The sequence below is a fragment of the Chionomys nivalis genome, chromosome 15 (assembly GCF_950005125.1).
Source record: "Chionomys nivalis chromosome 15, mChiNiv1.1, whole genome shotgun sequence".
Taxonomy (NCBI): Eukaryota; Metazoa; Chordata; class Mammalia; order Rodentia; family Cricetidae; genus Chionomys; species Chionomys nivalis.
The window spans coordinates 35,158,856-35,182,047 of record NC_080100.1 but is presented as its reverse complement, the minus strand read 5'-3'; the positions used below and the strand labels follow the sequence as shown (position 1 = coordinate 35,182,047).

Genomic DNA, 23,192 nt, shown 5'->3' with positions numbered 1-23,192 from the left:
GCTTATAGTCCCAAGACACGGGAGATGGAGGAAGAAGGTCAGAGAAAATAAAGATCATCTCCTCAGCTACAAAGAGTTTGAGGTCATCCTGTCTTCCAAAACAAAACAAATAGTATTTTTTTCTTCTATTTTCTCTGAAAACTAGAATACCTCAATAAAAGAGTTTATACAAACACCCGGGGGGGGGGGGGCTACATAATACATATGTCCCACAAAGATAGTTCAATGAACTCTATCAAACAGTCTGAATGAATTTTGGGATCAGCTTATCCTACAAAAGGTGCAATTAGGATGTATTTTCAATGCAAGCTTATACTGTTTTAAAATAGTCTTACTATAACCACTGCTTTTTAATTGTTGCCATGAAAGAATAAATGACCAGGCTGACACAGAGTAACAGACCATGCTGGGAGATTAAAACCAGCCTCAGATACAAACCAAGCTGGACTAACAAAGGAAATTTGAAGCCAGTCTAAGAGATACAGAGAGATCTTGTATTTAATTAACACACACACACACAAAAAAAAAAATTCAAAGTGATAATAATACTCAATAGACACAGAAGAATACTAAAATACAAATATGTGGTAAGTCACCTCTAGTAGAATTCCATCATAGTATTTATATTATTTTGTTTTAATTTTCTACAACCAACATGCCTTTCTGCCACCCCTTCTTGCATACTAGGAAAAAGGTCAATCACCAAATTACACCTCTAGTTAGCTTATCCACCCTTTCAACACTGCACTCTTAGCAGTGTTTTTTGTTGTTTTTTTCAAGACAAGGTTTCCCTGTTTAACCCTAACTGATGTAGAACTCATTGTGTAGACCAGACTGGCATTGAACTCACAGAGATCTGCCTGCCTACCTCCGAAGTGCTGGGATTAAAGGCGCACACCACCACCAGCTGAGATCTTCTTTTTTCTAACACAATGAAAGCTACAGTAGCCTGTTCACAGGGATTATGACGTTGGATTCCCCTCTGTATGCTGTGAATACCATTGGTTAATAAAGAAACTGTCTTGGGCATGCACAGGGAATAGAGGTAGGCAGGGAAAACTAAACTGAATGCTGGGAGAAAGAAAGAGAGAGAGAAGCTATGTAGCCCCGCCGAAGCCGGCCACCGGGAACTTTACCCAGTAAACCACAGCCACATGGCAATACAAAGATTACTAGAAATGGGTTAAATTAATATGTAAGTGCTAGCCAATAAAAAGGTGGAGCTAATGGGCCAATCAGTGATTTAATTAATGGTTTCTGTGTAGTTACTTCAGGTCTGAGCTGCCGGGCAGCCAGGAACACACTAGGGCCTCCATATTTGTCTCTTCTACATTAAAGAATTACTTGTCTCTTCTACATTAAAAAACTGAGACAGGACTGGCCTTTTACCAATTATGCTGGGCTAACTCACTGTATCCTAGGAATCCAGGCACATGTCTCACCAGGCCCAGAACTGAGATTAAAGCACAGACCAATCTTTTCCTTTTTTTAAATGTGAGTTCAGGAATGAAACTCGTGTCCTCATATTTCCATGGCAAGTCTTACCTAGAGCCATCTTATCTGTCCAGCCCAAAATACTTCGGGTTTTTGTTAAGGTTTGAGAAAGTCTCACTAATCCCCAAACTGAACTGGAGCACAACTTGGGGTATGTAGACCATACTGGCCTCAAACTCATAGATTCACACCTGCCTCTACTTCTTAAGTGCTAAAATTAAAAGCATGTACCACTACATCTTATCCAAAATGCTACTTTTACTGCAAACCACATCCAGCTTAGTCAAATGGGTGAAGATGCTTACTTGTCAATACTGAAAATCTGAGTGAGTCCTTGGAATCTACAGAGTAAGAGAAAACAAATCCAGGCTGAAAAGATGGCTACTCTTCTAGAGGTCCTGAGTTCAATTCCCAGCAACCACATGGTGGCTCACAATCATCTAAAATGAGATCTGGTGCCTCTTCCCGCCTGCAGGCATACATGCAGGCAGAACACTACATACATAATAAATAAATAAATCTTTTAGAGAGAGAAAACACAAATCCACAAATTGTCCTCTGACCTCCAGGTACACAATGCTGAGAAAAGAAACACACACAAACAGGGGCAGGGGGTGGGAGGAGACAGCGCTTAATAGTTAAGAGTACCTGCTGCTCTTCCAGAAGAGCCACATAGTAGCTCACAATCATCAGTAACTCCAGTTTTAGAGGATAGACACCCCTCTACTGGCCTCTGGGTATCATGCATGCACAAGGTACAGGAACTTAAATGAAATCTAAATACTCATAAACAAAAATTGTTTTAAAAATTTTATTGGAGCCGGGCGGTGGTGGCGCACGCCTTTAATCCCAGCACTCGGGAGGCAGAGGCAGGCGGATCTCTGTGAGTTCGAGACCAGCCTGGACTACAAGAGCTAGTTCCAGGACAGGCTCCAAAACCACAGAGAAACCCTGTCTCGAAAAACCAAAAAAAAAAAAAAAAAAAATTTATTGGATTAATTCAGAAAAAAATTTAAAGCAATGGGTTAAAACAAGAAGAGAAGCTGGGTAGGTTCTAGGACAGGCTCCAAAGCTACACGGAGAAACCCCCATCTTGAAAACCCAAAAGGAGAGAGAGAGAGAGAGAGAGAGAGAGAGAGAGAGAGAGAGAGAGAGAGAAGAAAGAGGAGAGAGGGAGAACAGAAGAGCTACAGAAGTCCTGTACTAGTACACAAAGGCAAATTAAAATTATTTATTTAGATCTATACATATGCAAAAACACTATGTAAACTGCCCTAAGGTACAGGTGTAGTAAAATGCATGTAGTTTATATTTTGACCACATGATGGGGCTAAAATTCTACATGTCTCAGAAAGGCATATAACTGCAGTTATAACATTATCACCCTGAATTCATCTATCTGTACATCATTCCAAACAAAAACTGACTATCATTATACTGAACACAAGAATGCTTTATCCTAAATAAATGTTTGTTCCATTTATTTAAGACAAGATTCAAGGCGGAGACATGCATGATACAAAGTCTCAGAGAACAAGCAGTTAATTACAAACAAAAGACTGGCGATTTTTAGGATGAAAAACTAAGCTGCAAGGTTATATTTAAAAAAAAAAAAAAAGAAAGTTAAGAAAAGAAAAAGAAATCATCAGAGAGCCAGGAGTAGTGGCACAGGTAGAGGCAGGCAGATCTCTGTGAGTTTAAGGTCCAAAGTCAGCTTGGTTTACACAATGAGTTCCAAAACAGCCAGGGCTACATAAAGACCCTGTCTCCAAAAAGAATATTATTATTATTATAATAAATTACTATATTGTATTGTATGTATGTGTGTATATATCTCACATCCCAAAAAGCACGAGCTTGAAGTTGTCTCTTTAGGGCACTGGTTCTCAAAAAAATATTTACAATTCTTAACAGTAGCACAATTACAGTTATGAGGTAGTAATGGAAAAAAAATCATGGTTGGGGTTATCACAACACAAGGAACTGTATTAGGAAGGTTGAGAACCACTGCTTTACCGTAAGACAAAAAACAAAACAAAAACTCAAATCTTAAGAATTCAGATTAATAACCACTCAGATTGATGACCACTCAAGAAGTAACATGTTTGGAGCTGGGCTTAGGTGTCAAGAGCCTGTAAGATCAGCTACTGGAGAGCTGAAACAGGAAGATCACACAAATTCAAGGGAACATTTAAATCTAGCCTGGGCAACTTGGTGAGATTCTGTCCCAAAATGAAGAGCACGGTGCACCACCACACGCCTGATGTCCCAGAACTTGTAGTTGGAAGTAGGTTCAAAAGTTCAAAGGTCATACTCCACTACAGAGATTTGAAGGTCACTCTGGGCTATAAAAGACCCTTTCTATCTTAAAAAAAAAAATAAAAAAAAAAAAAGCCAAAAAAAACAGCTTAGTGTTTGCTAGGCCTAAAGTCTGGGGTGGAGAGCAACCTATACTCAACTCCAACAGAATAAAAATCCATCAACATGACGGACTATATACATACGATACTCCCCATTCTAGATGAGCACTAAGAGTTTACTGTACTATAACAGTCCTTAGCCCTTATCCTGGGCTATAAATGCTTAAATAATGATAAGCTTACAAACTTTTGTTATGGGAATTTCACTTTCCAAATACCTTTTGTTTATGTTGTTAGTCTTTTAGGAATAAAACAAGTCGTATATTACTAAACACAAAATGGCAAAAGGAAATAGAAGGGTAAGCAAAAAACCCATACGCATATAGACTGCAAAGTTGGTCTTGGGGCATAGGGGAGGCTGCCTATAAACGGAATAGGTTAGCACAACTAGGGATTTGAGAAAAGCCAGCACAAATCTTAACTATGCATAGAGAAATTAAGCAGGAAAAGAGTAAAAAAAGCAATCTAAGTTGGATATGATAGAACACACCCATAAGCCCACCACTTGGGAAGTAAGACAGGTTAAAAAAGAAAAAAAAAATACATAAGAACTTGACTTAAGAAATGTGGAGGCTAGAGAGACTGTTCGACAGGTAAGAGCACTGCCTGCTCTTCTAGAGGACCTGGGTTTAATTTCCAGCACCCACACTTCACACCTCTAACTCCAGTTACAGGGTTTCTGATATCCTCATACCAGATATACATGCAGGCAAAACACCAATGAACATAAAATAAATTTGTGTGTGTGTGTGTGTGTGAGAGAGAGAGAGAGAGAGAGAGAGAGAGAGAGAGAGAGAGAGAGAGAGAGAACTTCCCAAGAAGAGAGAGGGCGTTCCAAGGAGCTAAACAGAGGAAGTTGGTGTAACTGGTGATGGCCCAGACCATCCCAGCACTCAGGAGGCAGAGGCAGCAGGATGGATTTCTCTTGAGTTTGAGGCCAACTCAGTCTACTGAGCTATCTCTAGAGAAGCCAAAACTACACAAAGAAACCTGTCTCAAAAGGGGGAAAAAAGGGAAAATATGAAATTTTCAAAAATTAATCAATTTTGGCAGCTCCAATATGAGCCTCCTTTCCTAACAATTTCAAGGTTTTGTTATTAGTCTTATAGTCTACAAAATGTAATTTTTAATCATTTTCTCTCATTCCAAAATTAATTGTATGCCAAGAATATAGAATAAAGTCTAGATTTAGCCTATGTCTGCTTCCACATTAATTACTATGTAAAAATAAGCGAGCAGTTAACTTCCCAAAAACCTGTGCAAGATATGATCACTAAGATTCATCTTCAAATTAAATTCTATTGCCTAGGGAAATAGCTCAACGCATTTTAAGGGAACAAATTTCTAAACTAAAATTATTCTCATGAGAGCTACTTTTAATAAACTTTTATAAAAACTACCTGTACACATAAAAGTACTAGATGGCAACCTAATCATGATAAACGTTCAGATTAACAGGCAAGCAAATAACCAAGATTCACATGTTATTAAATAAGTGAATGTTACTGAGTTATGTAAATTATATTCCTGAAATGTTAGTTCCAACTCAAAATCTTGCTTAGTTAAAGAGTCTTCCAGGTGACTGGAAAAACAGAAAAGTAAAGCCATTAATCAGAAGGATACAGGCATTCTTATTATGAATTAAGTTGAGTCAATGACTCTCTCTTCGTTTGCTATGTGCCTTTAGGACAAATTTTAGAGACTGCATGTTTGTTTTTCTGAAGGTTTTTTTTTTAACCAACCTCTCCACTAATTGTGTTATGACAATCTGCAGCACTTGAGCCACCACCACCTACTCTCCACTCCCTCTGTACAAGCATTCTGTCCAGCTGCAACTGAAGAGGTTATATTCCAAGCAACAGTCCGGAAACCAGGGTTCTTTCTCTTTGCACAACCCCCATTCACAACTGAACATCTATTTCAGGTTTTCCAGACCAAGAATATTGAGGCCCAAATTTCACTTGATCCAGCTACCTAATATAAAGATTTTTTTATATATATAATAGTAAGAAGCAGTGCTCAAAGAACTCTTCAAAACTCAACATGAGAAAGTTTATGATTAAAGGACCCTCAAACAATGGAGATTTTTAGTGAGATGTAGGGGGACAACACAGTAGTGTGATAGCTACTCTCAACAAATAGCAATACACTAAACCAATAAGGCAGCTAGCACAGAGAGAACCAGGAAAACAACTAAGAGACTTCTTTCTGGAAGTCAGAATAAACCTCAAAGACTGGCCTCAAAAACCACCAGTTATCTAATTAAATTGAGTCAGAACAAGAAGCAATTTATGCCACAGGGCATTGTTGAAAACAGCACAGCAACTAACCAGCAATTAATGGAGCCTAGCAGAGAGTTGTGATATCAAATGAGGCAGACAGCTTTACAGAGTAACCAATGCCCATGTCCTTTACTCTGGAATACAATCATTTCACTTTCTCTCTGCCAAAAACAAGAGGTCAGTAATTGAAATTCATGAAACAAAAAGTAGAAATAAATCTAAAACACAACATTCATGAAATTATGATCAAATATTTGGCAAAGTACTCTGCAAACTTTAAATACCTCATGTATGCTAAGGTATCATTACTAATTAGCAGTAAAGTAATAAAAATTATTGTAAAAAGCAAAGATAAGTTTCAAGTATTTGACTGATCTGAATCAACACTACAAAAATCCCCTTGAACAAAGACAACAAAAACTGTCTTCACTTTTTTCCTTATATTATGGCTTAAACCAGGGGCTTGACAGGTTAGAGAAGCACTCTACCAGGAAGCCATACCCAACCACAGTCCAAGTCTTCACATTTTTGGTTAAATATGTGTACAATATGAAAAATCAAGGCAGAAAGAAAGGCAGAGAGATGCAGGGGGAAAGTACCTTTGTTGATGATGGCGGAGTAGGAAAATTAAGCCAGGCTGGAGCAAAGTCATGCTGCGCCATTTAGGTCCAGTCTCTCCAACTCAGTGAAACAAGGCTTCAACACCTCATGGCAAGTCCCTGTCATAAAAATGGAAAAAATTAGACTTGCAGTTTCAGGCCAAAATTATAACCTTATATTGAATCTCCTTTAAATTAAAATTGGCTGGGCGGGTATGGTGGTACATGCCTCTCAGCTTGATGGACATACCAAGTTCCAGAACAGCTGTGGCTACACAGAAAGATTGTCTCAAAATAAAAAAAAATAAAATAAAAAAAAAAAACCCTCAATTACAGTGATCAAACTGTAAGATTCCATTTGCAATTATTAAATAATTACTGGAGACTAATGTTTTGAACTAAGTTCCTGAAATAGACCCCAATAGACCAAACTAAAATAAAAATGAAGTTTCCCATACTAAAATTCCATATCAACAATCTCAAAGTTACTTATTGTCCATATTAAAACAAAATAAAAAAAAAATCAAGGAAGAGAGGCAATAGCTAACTTTTCTAAACAGACCAGTTTTAGAACACCTTATTAATGTTGTTGCTCCACTTTCATCCTTGCCCCAAAAGTAACCTAAAGTAACTTCGTATTAACCAATTGGTTATCTATTACTGTTTCCCTGTATCCTCTTTAAAAGATTAATTTTAAAAGTATCAAACTTTTTCTTTCTTCCTTCTTCAGCTCTTTATATCTACAAAGTCCATTTACATTCAGTTCATTAGAACATGGTCTCTATTTTACAGGAAAAGGTTTCCCAATTTCTAGGAGAGCAAATAAGGCTCAGTAAGATATTTAAATTTATAAATTTCTCTTTTCACATAATAAAATTGTTATTAAAAAGGCCAGTTTGCAGTGTGGAATAGATGGCTATAAGAAGAATTTACTGAGCAATTGAGGTAATTAATGGTAATTACAAAACTATGTATGATTCAAACATATATAAAAAAAATCAGGGCAAATTTCTTAAAGTATACCTCAATAAAACTTATTTTTAATAACGATCAGAATTATTTCTAACCTAAGCTGTGAATTACATGGTATTATCTATAAGGCAGGGGGAGGGTACATGTACATCTGTGCACCACACATGTTCCTGCTGCTCAGGAAGGACAAATGGATGGATACCTTGGGACTGGAACTGTGCAGATGGTTGTAGGCTATTGCTGGGAATAGAACTTGGGAACTCTGGAAGTGCAGCAAGTACTCTTAGTTACTAAGACATCTCTCCAGCTTCATGATATATTCTTATCCACACCCAAAAAGAATTCTAAATATAATTAACTCAACAAGAATGAGAATAGCTGGGCAGTGGTGGTGCACAGCTTTGATTCCAGCACTCAGAAGGCAGAAAGATCTCTGGGTTTAAATCCAGCCTACTCCACAGAGCAAATTCCAAAACAGCCAGGGGTAGAGAGAAACCCTGTCTCAAAAATGGATGGATAGATGGATAATAGATCAGACAAACAGACAAGGGATGCATGTAGGAAGTAACACAAGAACTACAGATGACAGGACATTGTATGAGTCATGAAACTTAAAAAAAAAAAAAACTGATTAATCCCTCTAGTTTCGCTTTCTTTTGGTCACTTGCTTTTTATGGCCAAATCAGTTTTTTAGCAACTTGAAGGTAGATTAAAAAATATTAATGCCGGCCGGGCGGTGGTGGCGCACGCCTTTAATCCCAGCACTCGGGAGGCAGAGGCAGGCGGATCTCTGTGAGTTCGAGACCAGCCTGGTCTACAAGAGCTAGTTCCAGGACAGGCTCCAAAACCACAGAGAAACCCTGTCTCGAAAAAACCAAAAAAAAGAAAAAAAAAAAAAAATTAATGCCACCAACCTTCCACTCTGGCCTACAAAAGTGCCTGATGACTGCTGACTTTTTTTTTTTTACAGTGGAAAGAACAATCTCTACTTTCTGCACTTGTTCCTGAAGATAGCCACTACTTTATCACCAATCACCTTTCTCTACACCTCAAATCACCCAGAGTTCCTTGATCTCAGAGAGTCAAATTTGATACTTAAATCGGTCATGTTAGGCTACCTTGTAAATAAACACCCCTGTACAAAAATAATTATTTTAATACACAGCAAAAAAAAGGAGGCTTAATTCAGTAAAAAGTAAATAATACGGTTTCAACAAATGATTTTATTATTTATTATTAAAAATGTTTGTTTTGTGTTTTATTTGATTTTTTGTAACATAGGCAGGCCTCCCACTTCTGATTCTCTTGCCTCAGCTTTCCTAATGTTGAGATTATAAACATTCACCATAACAAACAATGCAAATACTATATACAGACACTGTACAAACTACTCAACAAGCCAAGTGATAGATAGATTAGATAGATTAGATAGATTAGATAGATAGATAGATAGATAGATAGATAGATAGATAGATAGATAGATAGGGATAGCACAGAAGGTCTGATGACTTCAGCTCTACAGGACTCATATGGTGGAAGATAGGGTCCACTCCAAGATAACCTCTAACCTACATACATACATACACACACACACAATTTTTAATGCTAAAGTTTTCAAACTCTTTAAAACAAGGAGATAAAGCTTCCTGGCCCTACCTTTAGCAATATTCTTAAAATATGACAACAAAACCAGGACTAACAACAGGAAGAAAAAGGTTATAAATAAAAAAAAATCTATGCAAAGAACATTATTCAAGGGTACGGACTCAAAGAACCCTCACCCCCTCACCTGAATGAATAATCAGGGCCCTGAGTATGTTGCTAATCAAAAATAGTGCATATCATGTCTGATAATGTCTAGTATCCAGAATATGTAAGAAACTCTTAAAATTAAATAAAAAGCTGCCAAGAGTGGCATATGTCTTTAATCCCAGTTCTTGAGGCAGAGGCATGAAGGAATCTGAGGCTAGCCTCCACATAGGTAATTCCAAGATAGCAGAGGGTACAGAGACCTTGCCTCAAAAAAGCAAGGAAGATTGTGGGGGAGGGCAGAGACACTCTTTTAAAGAGAAGCAAATACAAGTAGATATTTCCCCTACGACCTATAAATGCTCAATACACACATAAAATACCCTCAGTTGCACCACCTTTAATCCTAGCACTCACGGAGGCAGAATGAATCTCTGTGCATTAGAGGCCAGCCTAGTCTAGAGTGAATTCCAGGATGGTCAGAGATACAGAGAAACCACTGTCTCAAAAACAAAACAAAACAAAACAAAATGATTCCCCAAATAAAAATAACCTCAGCAGCACTTTCTGGTGCTCATTAGAGAAATATAAGTCAAAGCCACCATGATCAGATACTAATTCACACCCACTAGGATAGCTATATAATCTTTTTTAATAGAAAAAAAAAGTGGTATTGAAGATAGGAAGAAATTGGAACCCTTGCTTGTTACTGTTATGAAGATAAAATTGTACAACAACTAAAACCTACAATTTGGCAATCTTTCAAAAGGTTAAAACATATAATTACCCTATTATCCATAATATCTGTATTCAGTAGGCTCAAAGAACTTAAAATCATACTTAAAAATGTGTATACCAATGTTTGCATCAGCACTTATCCAACATCAAAACAGAATCATCCCAAATGTCCAATAAAAAGACAAAAGAATAAGCAAAATACGGCATACAACATTTTTGGCTGAACTTTTTAAAATGTTTTATGTCTCTTATTTTATGTGTATGTGTTTCTACGACATGTATGTTATGTCTTTGTGAGGGTGTCAGATGCTCTGAAACTGGAGTTACACACAGTTGTGAGCTGTCTTATGGGTGCTGAGAATTGAATCCAGGTCCTCTGGAAGAGCAATCAGAACTCTTTAACCACTGAGTCATCTCTCCAGCCGCCAAATTTTTCTTTTAGAAAGATAAACACATTGTATAATTTCATGTAAGTGTATCATGAATGTGCAACTAAATGTCAAAAAAGACCATACACCAGAAATGTTAAGTATGATTTTTACCTCAATGAAGTGACAGAAATACTGCATTATAAGCATTCAACAAACCATATCTCTAGATGCACATATATACATATGTATGAGAATAGCTTACCTTATGCAATTCTTAAGTACCTCCAACCTAAAAATTATTAATTATAGTTCTGTAGTAAAAGAGCCTCACAAAGAGTACCTTAATAAACAGATCAAAGTGAACATCACTAGTAATGAATAATTTGACAATGTGTGCCACTAGGCAGAACACTATAAACAAAGCCAAACTTCTCTCCTTAATCTACACCAAAGAAGCCCCTAGCTTCTATGAAAAACACAAGAAAAACTAACTTAGGCAGGTGAGATGGCTCAATGGTTAAGCGCACTTGCTGCCAACCCTGTCACCCTAAGTTCAAATTCTAGAACCCATGGAGTTTATATAAGGCAAGAGTCGACTCTCAAACTCTTGTCAGAATATCAACATGGCATGAAGTCTCACCCCCACCAAACCCATGAAAAGGCAATCAATCAACCAAATCAATCCATATGGGGGAGGTATATATTTGTTGTAAGAGTAAGACAAAATAGCTCCAAAAACATTTTTTTTTCAAGAATATGATGTTAAAACACTGAAGAGAGAGCCAGGCGGTGGTGGCACACGCCTTTAATCCTAGCACTTGGGAGGCAGAGGCAGGCGGATCTCTGTGAGTTCGAGACCAGCCTGGTCTACAGAGCTAGTTCCAGGACAGGCTCCAAAACCACAGAGAAACCCTGTCTCGAAAAACCAAAAACCAAAACAAAACAAAACAAAACAAAACACTGAAGAGAGCTCAGAAGGTAAAGTTGTGGGCTGCCTGATCTGATGAAATGAGCCCCATCCCCAGGGCCCACAATAATTAAAACCGAGAACAGAGGCCTCCAGTTGAGCTCTGACCTCCTCACATTCACCATGGTACACATGTGGTATAAGCAAGATAAATGAATAAAATGTAATTTAAAATTTCAAAGAAGTTATCAGTCAAAAAAAGTATTTTTATGAACTGATCAAGCTGTTAAACATGTTTATTTTTTAACATATGTGCATGTATGCTCAGGGGCACAGGTGTGTAGGTATATTCACACGAATGTAGAGACCAGATGTCTTTCTCAACCACTCTCAATGTATTTACTGAGCAAGGGTTTGAACCTGGATCTCAGGAATTCAGCTAGTCTCCAAAACCAGATTGCTTCTGGGAATTCTGTCTCTACCAATAGACTTATAGTTGAACCTCCACAGTCACTCATAGATTTGGTCTTTTGAGGATGTCATGTGTATGCTGGAATTCCCACTGGTACCTTCTCATTGCTTTATCTTTGTATCTGACTGCTTCAATTCAGCCACTTTGTCTTTAAGCTCAGATACTGTAGTATCTTCTCCTTGACTCATTCATTTCTATTCTATTCCACAAACTTTTTTGACTTAACAACGGCTTTTTTTTCCCGCCAATATTCCTATCTCTTTAAAAACAAATCTGACTTTCCTATCTTGCACTGTGCCCCTCTCCTTATTCTTCTGTTGTTTTCTTGTGTTCCCAATCAGGATGTTTTACCTCTTTCATCTCTTTAAACATAATTTTTTTAAAAAAATCATTTTTTTAAATTATCTGCCTGGAATTTCATCTAACTCATTCTTGCTAGATGTCATTAGTGTGTGATTAGTAATTTGGTAAGAGGGATAGGGTTGCCTTGGTCGTTTTTAGTGTTTCATATGCTACTGTTTTAAGATATTATGTTTCTCCATAGTTGGGATTTTGTCAACTATATTCCTTTGTTTGCTTGTTTTTTGTGTTTGTTTGTTTTTAGAGACAGGGCTTCTCTGTGTAGCTTTGGAGTCAGTCCTGGCACTCACTCTGTAGACCACGCTAGCCTGGAACTCAGATCCACCTGCCTCTGCCTCCTTTTGACCTCAACAGCTGTTAAGAGTTTACTAAGATTGGTTTTGGAAGTAAGTAGAATGGATGGCTAAAGAGAGGGATATGTATTGAACTGATCTCAAAAAAAAAAAAAAAAAAAAAAAAAACAAGGCAAGTAACTGGGATCCTATTAAGAGTGTTAAAGGTATGGGTGGTTATAATTAAGAGATTTTTAAGAGTAGGGTGATTCAAGCCTTAAATCCCAGCACTCAGGAGACAGAGGCAGGTGGATCTGAGTTCCAGGCCAGCCATGGCTATACATCTTCAAAAAAAAAAAAAAAAAAAAAAAAATGAAGAGAGGGAAGGAGGAAAGAAGGGAAGGGAGGAGGAAGAAGAATCTTTAACAATAGGAAAAGAAAAATGGGAGGAGAGAGGGAGAGATAGACAGATCTATTCTTCTCAGTTTACCTCTTACCAGATTCTTTCTGTGCTTTATTTACATGAAAAAGTCATAAAAAAATAAAATTGATATTTAAGGGTTTAATAAATGTTCTCCCCTCCAAAAAACATATTCTGAAAACAGGGTGGTTTTAATCCTCAATTTTTAAGATTCTAATGGGCAATATGCAAAATAGATATACAATAGAAACACAAACCTAAAAAAACTTTACAGGGCTGAAAATATAGCTTAAGCTGGGAATACAGCTCAAGATGAGCTAACATTTAACCTTAGCATAGTACTTATACTATGCATACATGCCATGAGATATTCTCTCTCCCTCTCTCTCTCTCTCACACACACACACACAGAGCCAAAATCTTATAAAGAACTGATATGAAGCTAAAGAAATGATATCTTGATGGTTAAGAGCACTTAGTACTCTTACAGAGGACCTAGCACCTACACTGGGCAGCTGACAACTGTCTGTATTCAGAGCTGGAAGATATCCAAAGCCCTCTTCTGGCTTCCAGGAACATTCGAAAATGCACACACATACACATAAATAAATGATTTTTTTAAAAACAGAACTGACTATTCACTTGCAATTAATTCAGTACTCCTGCTGTGGTGCTGAGGCAAGGTCTCATTTACCACAGGCTGGTCTCAAACTAAGTGAGATGACCTTGAGGAATTCCCTCTTCTTCCCAAGTACTGCAATTACATTCTTGTACTGACCACCAAGGCCAGGTTATTTGGTGCTGGAGATCATCTCAGGATCAAATGTACACTAGGCAAACAAACTACGAACTGAGCTCCGTCCCCTGGTCCTATTTAATGCACACAAATTTAAAGTTGAAGCGTCGTGAGCTTCTGACCTTCCAAGTATATACACACATAAACACACGTGCATACATGTGTGCTTTCATAACAAAGAAAAGGAGGCTAGGAACTTGAAGGGACAAGGGTGTGTGTGTGTGCATGGGAGGGTTTAGAGAGAGGAAAAAAGAGAGCAATGACTTAATCATATTATAATCTCAAAAAAAATAAGTACACAAATTTATACTTATTGAGTTTTCTCCCAAAAATGAAGCAGACTAAATCTTCCACAAATCGGTATACAGGGACTTTTTGTGTTTTAAGGTTGGTAAACGTAAATTTTAAACTAGAATTGTACTGTAAACAATGTGAACTAATTGCAACAAAATTTAATTCAAATCAACTAATTTACTGAATGACCAACATAAACAGTTTGTGCTAAGCAGTAGAAGATATAAGGCACAAGAGAGCAGTCAGCCCTGACTTCAACAAAAAGCTAATAAATAATTGTAAAACTAGATTGTAGCCACAGATCCTTACAAGAAACTTTTTTTAAAAAAGATCTATTTATTTTATATATACACAAATACCAGAAGAGAATATATCTCATTATAGATGGTTGTGAGCCACCATGTGGTTGCTGGGAATTGAACTCTTAACCCTTGAGCCAGCCCCTTTCAATAAACTTTTAAGTATAATTTTTTTTCTCAGAAGTATTTACTATTTTTAAAAAAGTGCCAGTCGGGTACAGTGGCCACATGTTCTGTAATTTCAGTACTCAGGATGCTAAGGCAAGAGTACTGTTACAAGTTCATGGCCCACTTGGGATACAGAGCAAGAATGAGAAAGTCAAAAAGCAGTCAGGAATAGTGTCAACCTATCTGTAATCTAAGCACTTGGGAAGTAGAAGCAAAGAATTACAAATTCAAAGTCAATCACTGCTATATTGAGAATTACTACAGGCCGACCTTTGATAACTATGTAAGATCCTGCACCTATATCAAAAAGAAAAAGAAAAAAACCAAATCGTCAACACTACAGGATCAGATAAAAGGAAGGACAAAAGGGGCAGAATTAAAATTATAACAAGTAGTTGGGTGGTGGTGGACACACATGTAGTCCCAAAACTCTGGAGGCAGAGGCAGGCAAATCTGAGTTCGAGGTCAGCATAGTCCATAGAGCAAGTTTTCAAAAAGCCAATAAATAATAAGTAGTCTATCCCAAAACCAGTCAATAAATGACAGAATCTGGAAAATAGGACTCCATGTCTTTATACACTGCTTAAGGTAAGAGAGTGATGAACATGTATAATCTTAGCACTGACCAGGGAGGAGGATCACAAGCTTAAAGCTGGCAGGAGCCTATCTCAAGCACACACACACACACACACACACACACACTCAATCTCTCCCCCTAACACACACCTTTAAAAAAGAAAACACCAATCTCTCTCAAAATTTCCCAAAGAATTTACTAAAATATGCAAAAATCTATTGCCTACTCTCAAGTAACTTCTCGAGTTCTCTTTCAGTTCACAGATGTACAAAATTTCTGAATTACACTACAACATAGCCATAGTTTTAATACTGGTTTAAAAAAAAACTTAAGTGTTTACCCAAATGTAACTGTGAAGCCTCTTAGGTGCTTTATTTATCCTTAATTTGTGTTTTTTACACATAACACTACTAGGCTATGTAAATCCTACAGATGATTTAGTTCTATGAAACATGAACAAAATTAAATGTCTTTATGGCAATAGTATTACCAAAAACAACGTTCTTGGAAAACTTGAAATTACCTTATCATGTAAAATTTCACTTTTTAGAACAGGGTTTAAACTATCCTTTAAAATAAAAGAGTAGCTACCGTTAATTTAACGTTTTAAAACTTTCATAGTCCAAGTCACAAAGACTACAATACCTCAAGATACTTTTAACTAAGAAGAAAATAAAACTTTCTTCAAAGTCTAATGCAGAAAGATAATGAAATTTTTCACTATTCCTCCCTGTCTGAAAAGCAAGCATATGATGGGAGGGGCAGGAGACAGGTTTGCAACAGCAAATGTGTGGAAATTAGGACTTTGGTTCTCTCCTTCACACTCTATACATGTTTTAGGGATCAAACTCAAGCTGCCAAATTTGAACTATTTCTGCACTGAACCATCTCACCAGACCTAAATAAATGTTTTAAAAGTAATTTTCCTAACTATTTACAACAAAGTAACAGGTCCCACAACAGTACATTCAACGTTCTAGAATCACAAAATCTTCCGACTCAGAGGTCTAGTTATATATCAAACCATAATACAGGTCTTAATAATCTTTATGGGGAAAACCAGTAATATAGTCAAAATTTGTTCCCTGTCAACTCAGGCCTTTTAGACTTCAAATAGACTACTGTCTGTCTTTTTAGCAAATTGGTATTTGGAAGGTTCTACCTTCATAGAACTAATATCAAAACATTCGCAGTCACTTTTATCACCCCACACACTTTGAGGATGAGACATCTAGTTTACACAGGAAAAGTCTTTGAAGCATCTTACTATTCAAGTAGTTTTCAACCTAATTTAGGTTCCAAAATCTTTCAGCACTCGTCTCCTAATATGGTTAGAGCCTCACCTTAGCAGTTTTCCAGAGCTGCCTAGTAAGTAAAGCCCAGAAAGGGTTCTATAATACTCTTTCTTACACAGAACCAAAGATCACACTAAGAAACTTCAAACTAGCAAATGATTAAAATTTCAGTCACTGTCAAGCATGGTATCACAGGCCTTTAATCCCAGCAGTCGGGAGACAGAGCAAGGAAATCTCAAAAGTTCAAGACCAGCCTGGTCTATAGTTCCAGAACAGCCAGGCTACAGAGACACAATGTTGGGGGGAGGGGGGAGCACATGTGATCCTGATGCCACAAATCTGCATTACCTTCTTCCATTCCCTCCTCTTAAATAACACAATACATAATAGACATTATTTGGTGTAAATAGTCATAGCTGGGTCAGCCAGACAACAAAACAGGTTAAAAAAAAAATGCTTGCTGTTCAAACTCAAGTTCATTTTCCAGAAGCCACAAAAACGTGGAAGGAGAGAGCATTCTTGTCCTCTTACCTCTATACACACATATCATGCACACGCAAAAAAATAAATGTCAGCCTCCCTGAGTCTCAAAACTTCTGAGTCAGAAATTGTGCTTATCATTCTATTTCAAAGACTTAGAAATAGTGGATTCTGGTGTTTTAAAATTAGAGAAAAAAATCTTAAAAGCATGATAGTAATTAAGTGTTTATCAGGTAAAAAGATTTAGAAGTTCATGCAACAAATGATGTAAATCAGAGGCAGGCGGATCTCTGTGAGTTCGAGACCAGCCTGGTCTACAAGAGCTAGTTCCAGGACAGGCTCCAAAGTCACAGAGAAACCCTGTCTCGAAAAACAAAAAAAAAAAAAAAAAAAAAAGATGTAAATCTTTAAATGATCTGATAACAAATCGATCCGGCTATAAATAATCTTGTAAAAACAAATTTAACTAATCACCAAGCAGTTAAGCATCAAATTATAATAAAAATACTAACTACATATACCAAATTTAAACCACAAAAAAGAATAAATTACCTATAATGTGAATAATTCTTTCAATAATAATACTGTAGAAACAAAAATGAGAAGATATAAAGATGGGGATAAGAAATTAAGAGGTCATTTCAGGCTTTGAAGAACTAGGAAGGGTATTATGGACTGAAAGAAATGAAAGAGTATAAAAAGAGTTGTTCAAACAAAGAACAGTCAGAGAAAATCTGTCACAGCTGAATTAAAATTGAACTAGCCAGGGGCAGTACTACACAGAAACAGTCCAACTTGCTGAAAGACTAAAGCAGGAAGATCCCTGGAGCCTAAGAGCTCCAAAACAGCCCTCTTCCTGAAAGGGAAAGAAATGCGAAAGAGAAAAAAACAGAAGGAAGTGGATGGATGGGCTAGGGAAAAAACTGAAGAAACAACATAAAGACTTTAAACAAGGAAACTGGTATTTTCAAAGAAAAAAAGTGGCCAGGGGCCAATGGGAACTAAGATCACAAAGTTGCAGAGAAAAATAAACAATGTAAAGACTTATACAATAGTATGCTTAATTCCAAAGAAAACAACTTGGAAGGCTTTTGTTTTGGTTTTCTGTTTTGTTTTTCGAGACAGGGTTTCTCTGTGGTTTTGGGGCCTGTCCTGGAACTAGCTCTTGTAGACCAGGCTGGTCTTGAACTCACAGAGATCCGCCTGCCTCTGCCTCCCAAGTGCTGGGATTAAAGGCGTGTGCCACCACCGCCCGGCTGGAAGGCTTTTAAGAACAAAAATTTAACTTTTTTTGTTTTTAATTATGTGTGTCCACCACCATGTTCAGCACAAGTGCCCAGAAGATAGAGGTTCCCAAGATAGCTGCAACCAAACTTAAGTCCTCTACAAAAGAAGATTACGCTTCTCACCCCTAAGCCATCTCTACAGTCCCAATTATTAGTACTTTTTTTTTTTTTTTTTTTTTTTGGTTTTTCGAGACAGGGTTTCTCTGTGGTTTTGGAGCCTGTCCTGGAACTAGCTCTTGTAGACCAGGCTGGTCTCGAACTCACAGAGATTCGCCTGCCTCTGCCTCCCGAGTGCTGGGATTAAAGGCGTGCGCCACCACCACCCGGCAATTATTAGTACTTTTAAAGGATCATTCTGTTCTGTGAATAAGCTATACAGTACAAATGGTAAAGAAAGGAGGCTAACGCAGATGAGATAAGAGGTGGAACAAATAGAATGCGTCCATGGGGGAATGGAAGCCAAAGATGATTTCCAAGTGTTTCATTTTGATAAGGTAGATCAGGAAGCTATTTACTAAAATAAAAATGAAACGGGGGGGGGGGGGGTGAAGGGAAATAACAGGTAGGGGCAGACCACTTGCCTTGCATGCATAAGACTAAATTCAATCACTTCACTCAAAAGGCTAAGGCTGAAGCTCAGTGGTAGCGTGCTTGCCTAGCATGTCTGAGACCACTGACCCCAGGTTAAACCTCAAGTACTGAAGCGGGTGGAGGACAGGACAACCACTGACTTGAAGTTCCCTTGTAAGTATGGAGTAAATAAGAGTACAGTATTAACATGTAGAGAATTCAAGAAAAATGTTTACATAATATGAAAATCTGGACTGAACATTTAAGATTACCTAGACAGGACCAGGGATGATGATCCAAACCTGTAAGCCCAAAACTCAGAGAGAGACTGCCGTAAGTTCAAGGGCAGTCTGAACAACAACACATCATGTTTGCAGGCCAACCAAATGCTGTCTCAAAAAAGCTAACTTTTTTTATAAATATACCATTTAAAGCTATGATGTCATCCCATAGATTACCCAAGTAATCATACCTCAAGTAATCATACCTAAGTATTATCCAAAGTATAATACATTGTCTTAACAATTGTAAATGTTTCATGTATATATGAAATATGTAAAACACTGTACACATTACACATATTGCTCATTTCAGTCCCTTCATTTTATATTTACCTACATTCTCCAATTCACCCTATCCCTTTTGGCTGATCCCATAGTCCTCAATTTCCCATTTTGGGTTGACTTAGTTTCTGTTTTGGGTTTTTTCTGAGGGGTTATTGTTAAGACAAGGTTTCATTATGTAGTCCTGGTTGGCCTGAACTTGCTATGTAGAGTAGGCTGACCTTCAACTCCGCTTCCAAAATGCCTGAATTTCAGGCCTGAGCCTCCACACACAGCATCCCAAATTCTTAGTGGACCTCAACAACCCCAAATGGTATCACCTAACTGAATGAGGGAGTGGTGTAAAATCTGGCATCAGTAAAAAAGATTAAAAGGATTCTCAATGCTTGGCAACTAAAAATAATTCATAATCAAAAATTTAATAAACTGATGTTCAGACAATACTGATCCATACTGCATCAAGCACATTCACAATAGCACGTTCACAATAGCTCATCACACAAGCTACACACAAATGAACAATAAATGCTGCCTCAAACACCTCAGATTCAAATCTTTATTGTTCTCAAAAGCAATGCTTTTACTATCTATACAAGGCTTCAGCTTTTAAAAATAATGGTCTAACCACAGAATACAAGACTTAGTGTTCTCCTCTCACCATTCCTCAGTATGTACCACATCAACAGAATGTATTGTGTTAGAATGTTGGATTTTCCAGAACTGCTCTTTGAGGGTCAGAGATAGCTTAGTAAAGGTAAAAGGTGTCAAACCAGACTTCATTTTCTGGGACACATGATAGAAGGTAGAGCAATTCAGGTAAACTGTCCTGACCTACACAGGCATGCTATGGCACTCACACCCACTCACATAATAAATGGATAAATGGACTGGTGGGTGAGTGAGTAAACAGATAAATTTAAATATATAGAGAGAGAAAATAAAGTTTGAGCTGCTGATTTTAGTTTTTTGGGTTTTGTTTTAAATTGGGAAGTTTACTTAATGCTTTTATTTTTACTGGGTTTTATTTTTAAGGTCTCACACATAGCACACTATAGACTACAGCTCACTACACAGCTGATGTCCTGCTGCCTCCTCCCGAGTGTCAGGACTACAATCTGCACCACCATGCCAAGGTGCTGACGAAATTAAACTGTTAAGTAAACTTTGACTTGCAAGTGTAAGAAATTTTTTTCAACTATTTCTGAAATGGCCTTAAAAATATTTTTGCCGTTTTGCAATATACTTAGAATAGACATTCTTAGCATTGATTATTTTATCGATAACAAAAAAAATGCTGAAGACACTTTACACCCTACAATTTCAAATATTCAAAGATTTCATTTTTGGCCAGGAGGTGGTGGCACATGCCTTTAATCCCAGCACTCGGGAGGAAGAGGCAGGTGGATCTCTGTGAGTTCGAGACCAGCCTGGTCTACAAGAGCTAGTTCCGGGACAGGCTCCAAAACCAGAGAAACCCTGTCTCGAAAAACCAAAAAAAAAAAAAAAAAAAAAAAAAGATTTCATTTTCGTAAAAAAAATAAATAAGTATAGCTAGACATGGTGAGGCATGTCTGTAATCTGCTGAGCTGAAGACAGATCAGGATGCTCCATGACTACATGGTGAATTAACAAGTCAGGTTTGGTAACATGACACCTCTCTCAAAAAATTCTCAAGAGTATATTATTGTATATACATCAATAAAACTACCTTCAAAGTGGGTCCATGAAGAAACCTGAGTACATAAACAGGGTCTCGTATCATCTACATTGTCCTCAAACTCACTATTTAGCCATAGAGAATATCCATAAACTCCTCATCCTCCTACCTTAGCCTCAAGTGCTGAGATTACAGGTAAATAACACACCTGGCATAAAAGATCAATTTTTTAGTGGAATCATTACAGTCTTTTTATTTTTATTTAAAACTTATGTGAGGGGCTGGAGAGATGGCTCAGAGGTTAAGATCATTGTCTGCTCTGCCAAAGGTCCTGAGATCAATTCCCAGCAACCACATGGTGGCTCACAACCATCTGTAATGAGGTCTGGTGCCATCTTCTGGCCTGCAGGCATACATACAGACAGAATATTGTATACATAATAAATAAATAAATATTAAAAAAAATAAAATAAAACTTATGTGAGTATGAGACTATGGAAGTGTACACACACAAAGTACATGTGTTTGTGTAGGTGTGTGTTTGTCTGATGTCCAGCTTCTTATGTGTGTGCTGGAACAAGAACTGAAGTCCTTCCTCTCCATTGCACAGCAAGCACCCTTAACCAGTGAGCCAATTCTCCAGCCCCAATTTTTAAAATATTATTTTTTTTAGTGTAAAAGCATTAAACTGAGGGGCTGGAGAGATGGCTCAGCAGTTAAGAGCACTAACTGCTCTTCCAGAAGTCTGGGTACAATTCCCAGCACCCACATGATAGCTCACAATCATCTATAGTGGGATCTGATGCTCTCTTCTGGCATAAAGTCACACATGCAGATAGAGTACTCATTAATAAAATATTTTACTTAAAAAAAGAGTTAGATATAAAGTTTTATTGGTATTATTTTGCCCTTAGTTTTAGATTTTAGCCGGGCATTGGTGGCACATGCCTTTAAACCCAGCACCCGGAGGCAGAGGCAGGAGGATCTCTAAGAATTCAATACAGAGCAAATTCCAAGACAGTCAAGGGTACACAGAGAAACTCTATCTTGAAAAACAAAATAGATAGACAGACAGATAAAAATAAACTTTAGTTTTTATCCTCTACAAAAACCATTAACCCAAGCCTGATGTTGATTTTTATCTTCAATTAGTGGTACAGGGAAACTGATATCCACTTTTAATCATTTCTTTTAAAAAAATGTCACTACGGCACAAGACAGTGCAGACTAATTATAATTCACAATTAAACTGGCAGAAAAATTAGGGGAAAAAGAAAGCAAACTAATCAGTGGACTAGTATTCAGCCTCATATGTTCTTTCTTAAATGTATAAATTTTATCTTCAATTGACAACTACTTACAAAGGAAATTAGTTTCGCAATAGTCTCACTAGGTAATCAAACCACATTTGAGGGTAGGCCCCATGCCCAGTAGATAGCCAACACAAAAGGAACTCAATGGTATTTTTGAGACTATTTTTTGCATCATATTGCTTTGCTTGGTTATTTTTTACTGTACTAGTCTTTTGCTTATATATAACAGTTCCAGCTTAGCTTTTTTACGGTTTTTTGGGGGGCGGGGTGTCCTTCTACATGCATGTGTTTCTTCTGCTTTTGTTGTTGTTTGTTTTAATTTCACTCTTTTTTAAAGAAAGAAGGCGTAGTTGAAAGGTGGTAAGGTGGAAAAGATCTTCACTCTTTTTTAAAGAGAGAAGGTGTAGTTGAAAGGTATCAAGGTGGAAAAGACCTGAGAAGATGAGGGAAGGGAACCCATGATCAGAATATATTGTACAAATAAAATATTTTCAACTTAAAAAAATGTATAAATCTACTCTGGAAGGATGTACACTTCAATGGTAGAATACTTACTTGCTTAGCATGCACAAGGCCATGTCTTCAATACAATGTATAATATGTAAGAAACTAATTGTTTTAATAATTAGAACCTGGTATGGTGGCCCAGACCACTTATCTATATAACCCCAGTACTACACAGATAAAATATAAAGATGTCAAAGTCCTGGCCATCCTGAGCTACAATGAGACACTATCATAGAAAAAAAGAGAGTGGAAAAAAATATGGGAGGGCTAGAGATGTCTCAGAAGTTAAAAGCACCCAGCTATTCTAGAGGACCCAGGTTCAAATGTCAG

At 37.3% G+C, this 23,192-nt stretch overlaps 1 protein-coding gene across 3 annotated transcripts in view; it reads right to left on the bottom strand.

Moving 5' to 3' along the window:
• The window catches only part of Gpbp1 (GC-rich promoter binding protein 1), a 65,627-nt gene that overhangs the window by 31,645 nt on the left and 10,790 nt on the right, over positions 1-23,192 (bottom strand). For all 3 annotated transcript variants that reach the window (XM_057789665.1, XM_057789663.1, XM_057789664.1), the window contains exon 3: positions 6,796-6,915. In XM_057789665.1, the coding sequence (XP_057645648.1) occupies positions 6,796-6,858 (63 nt within the window). In that variant the 5' untranslated portion in view covers positions 6,859-6,915. The remainder of the gene's footprint in view (positions 1-6,795; positions 6,916-23,192) is intronic.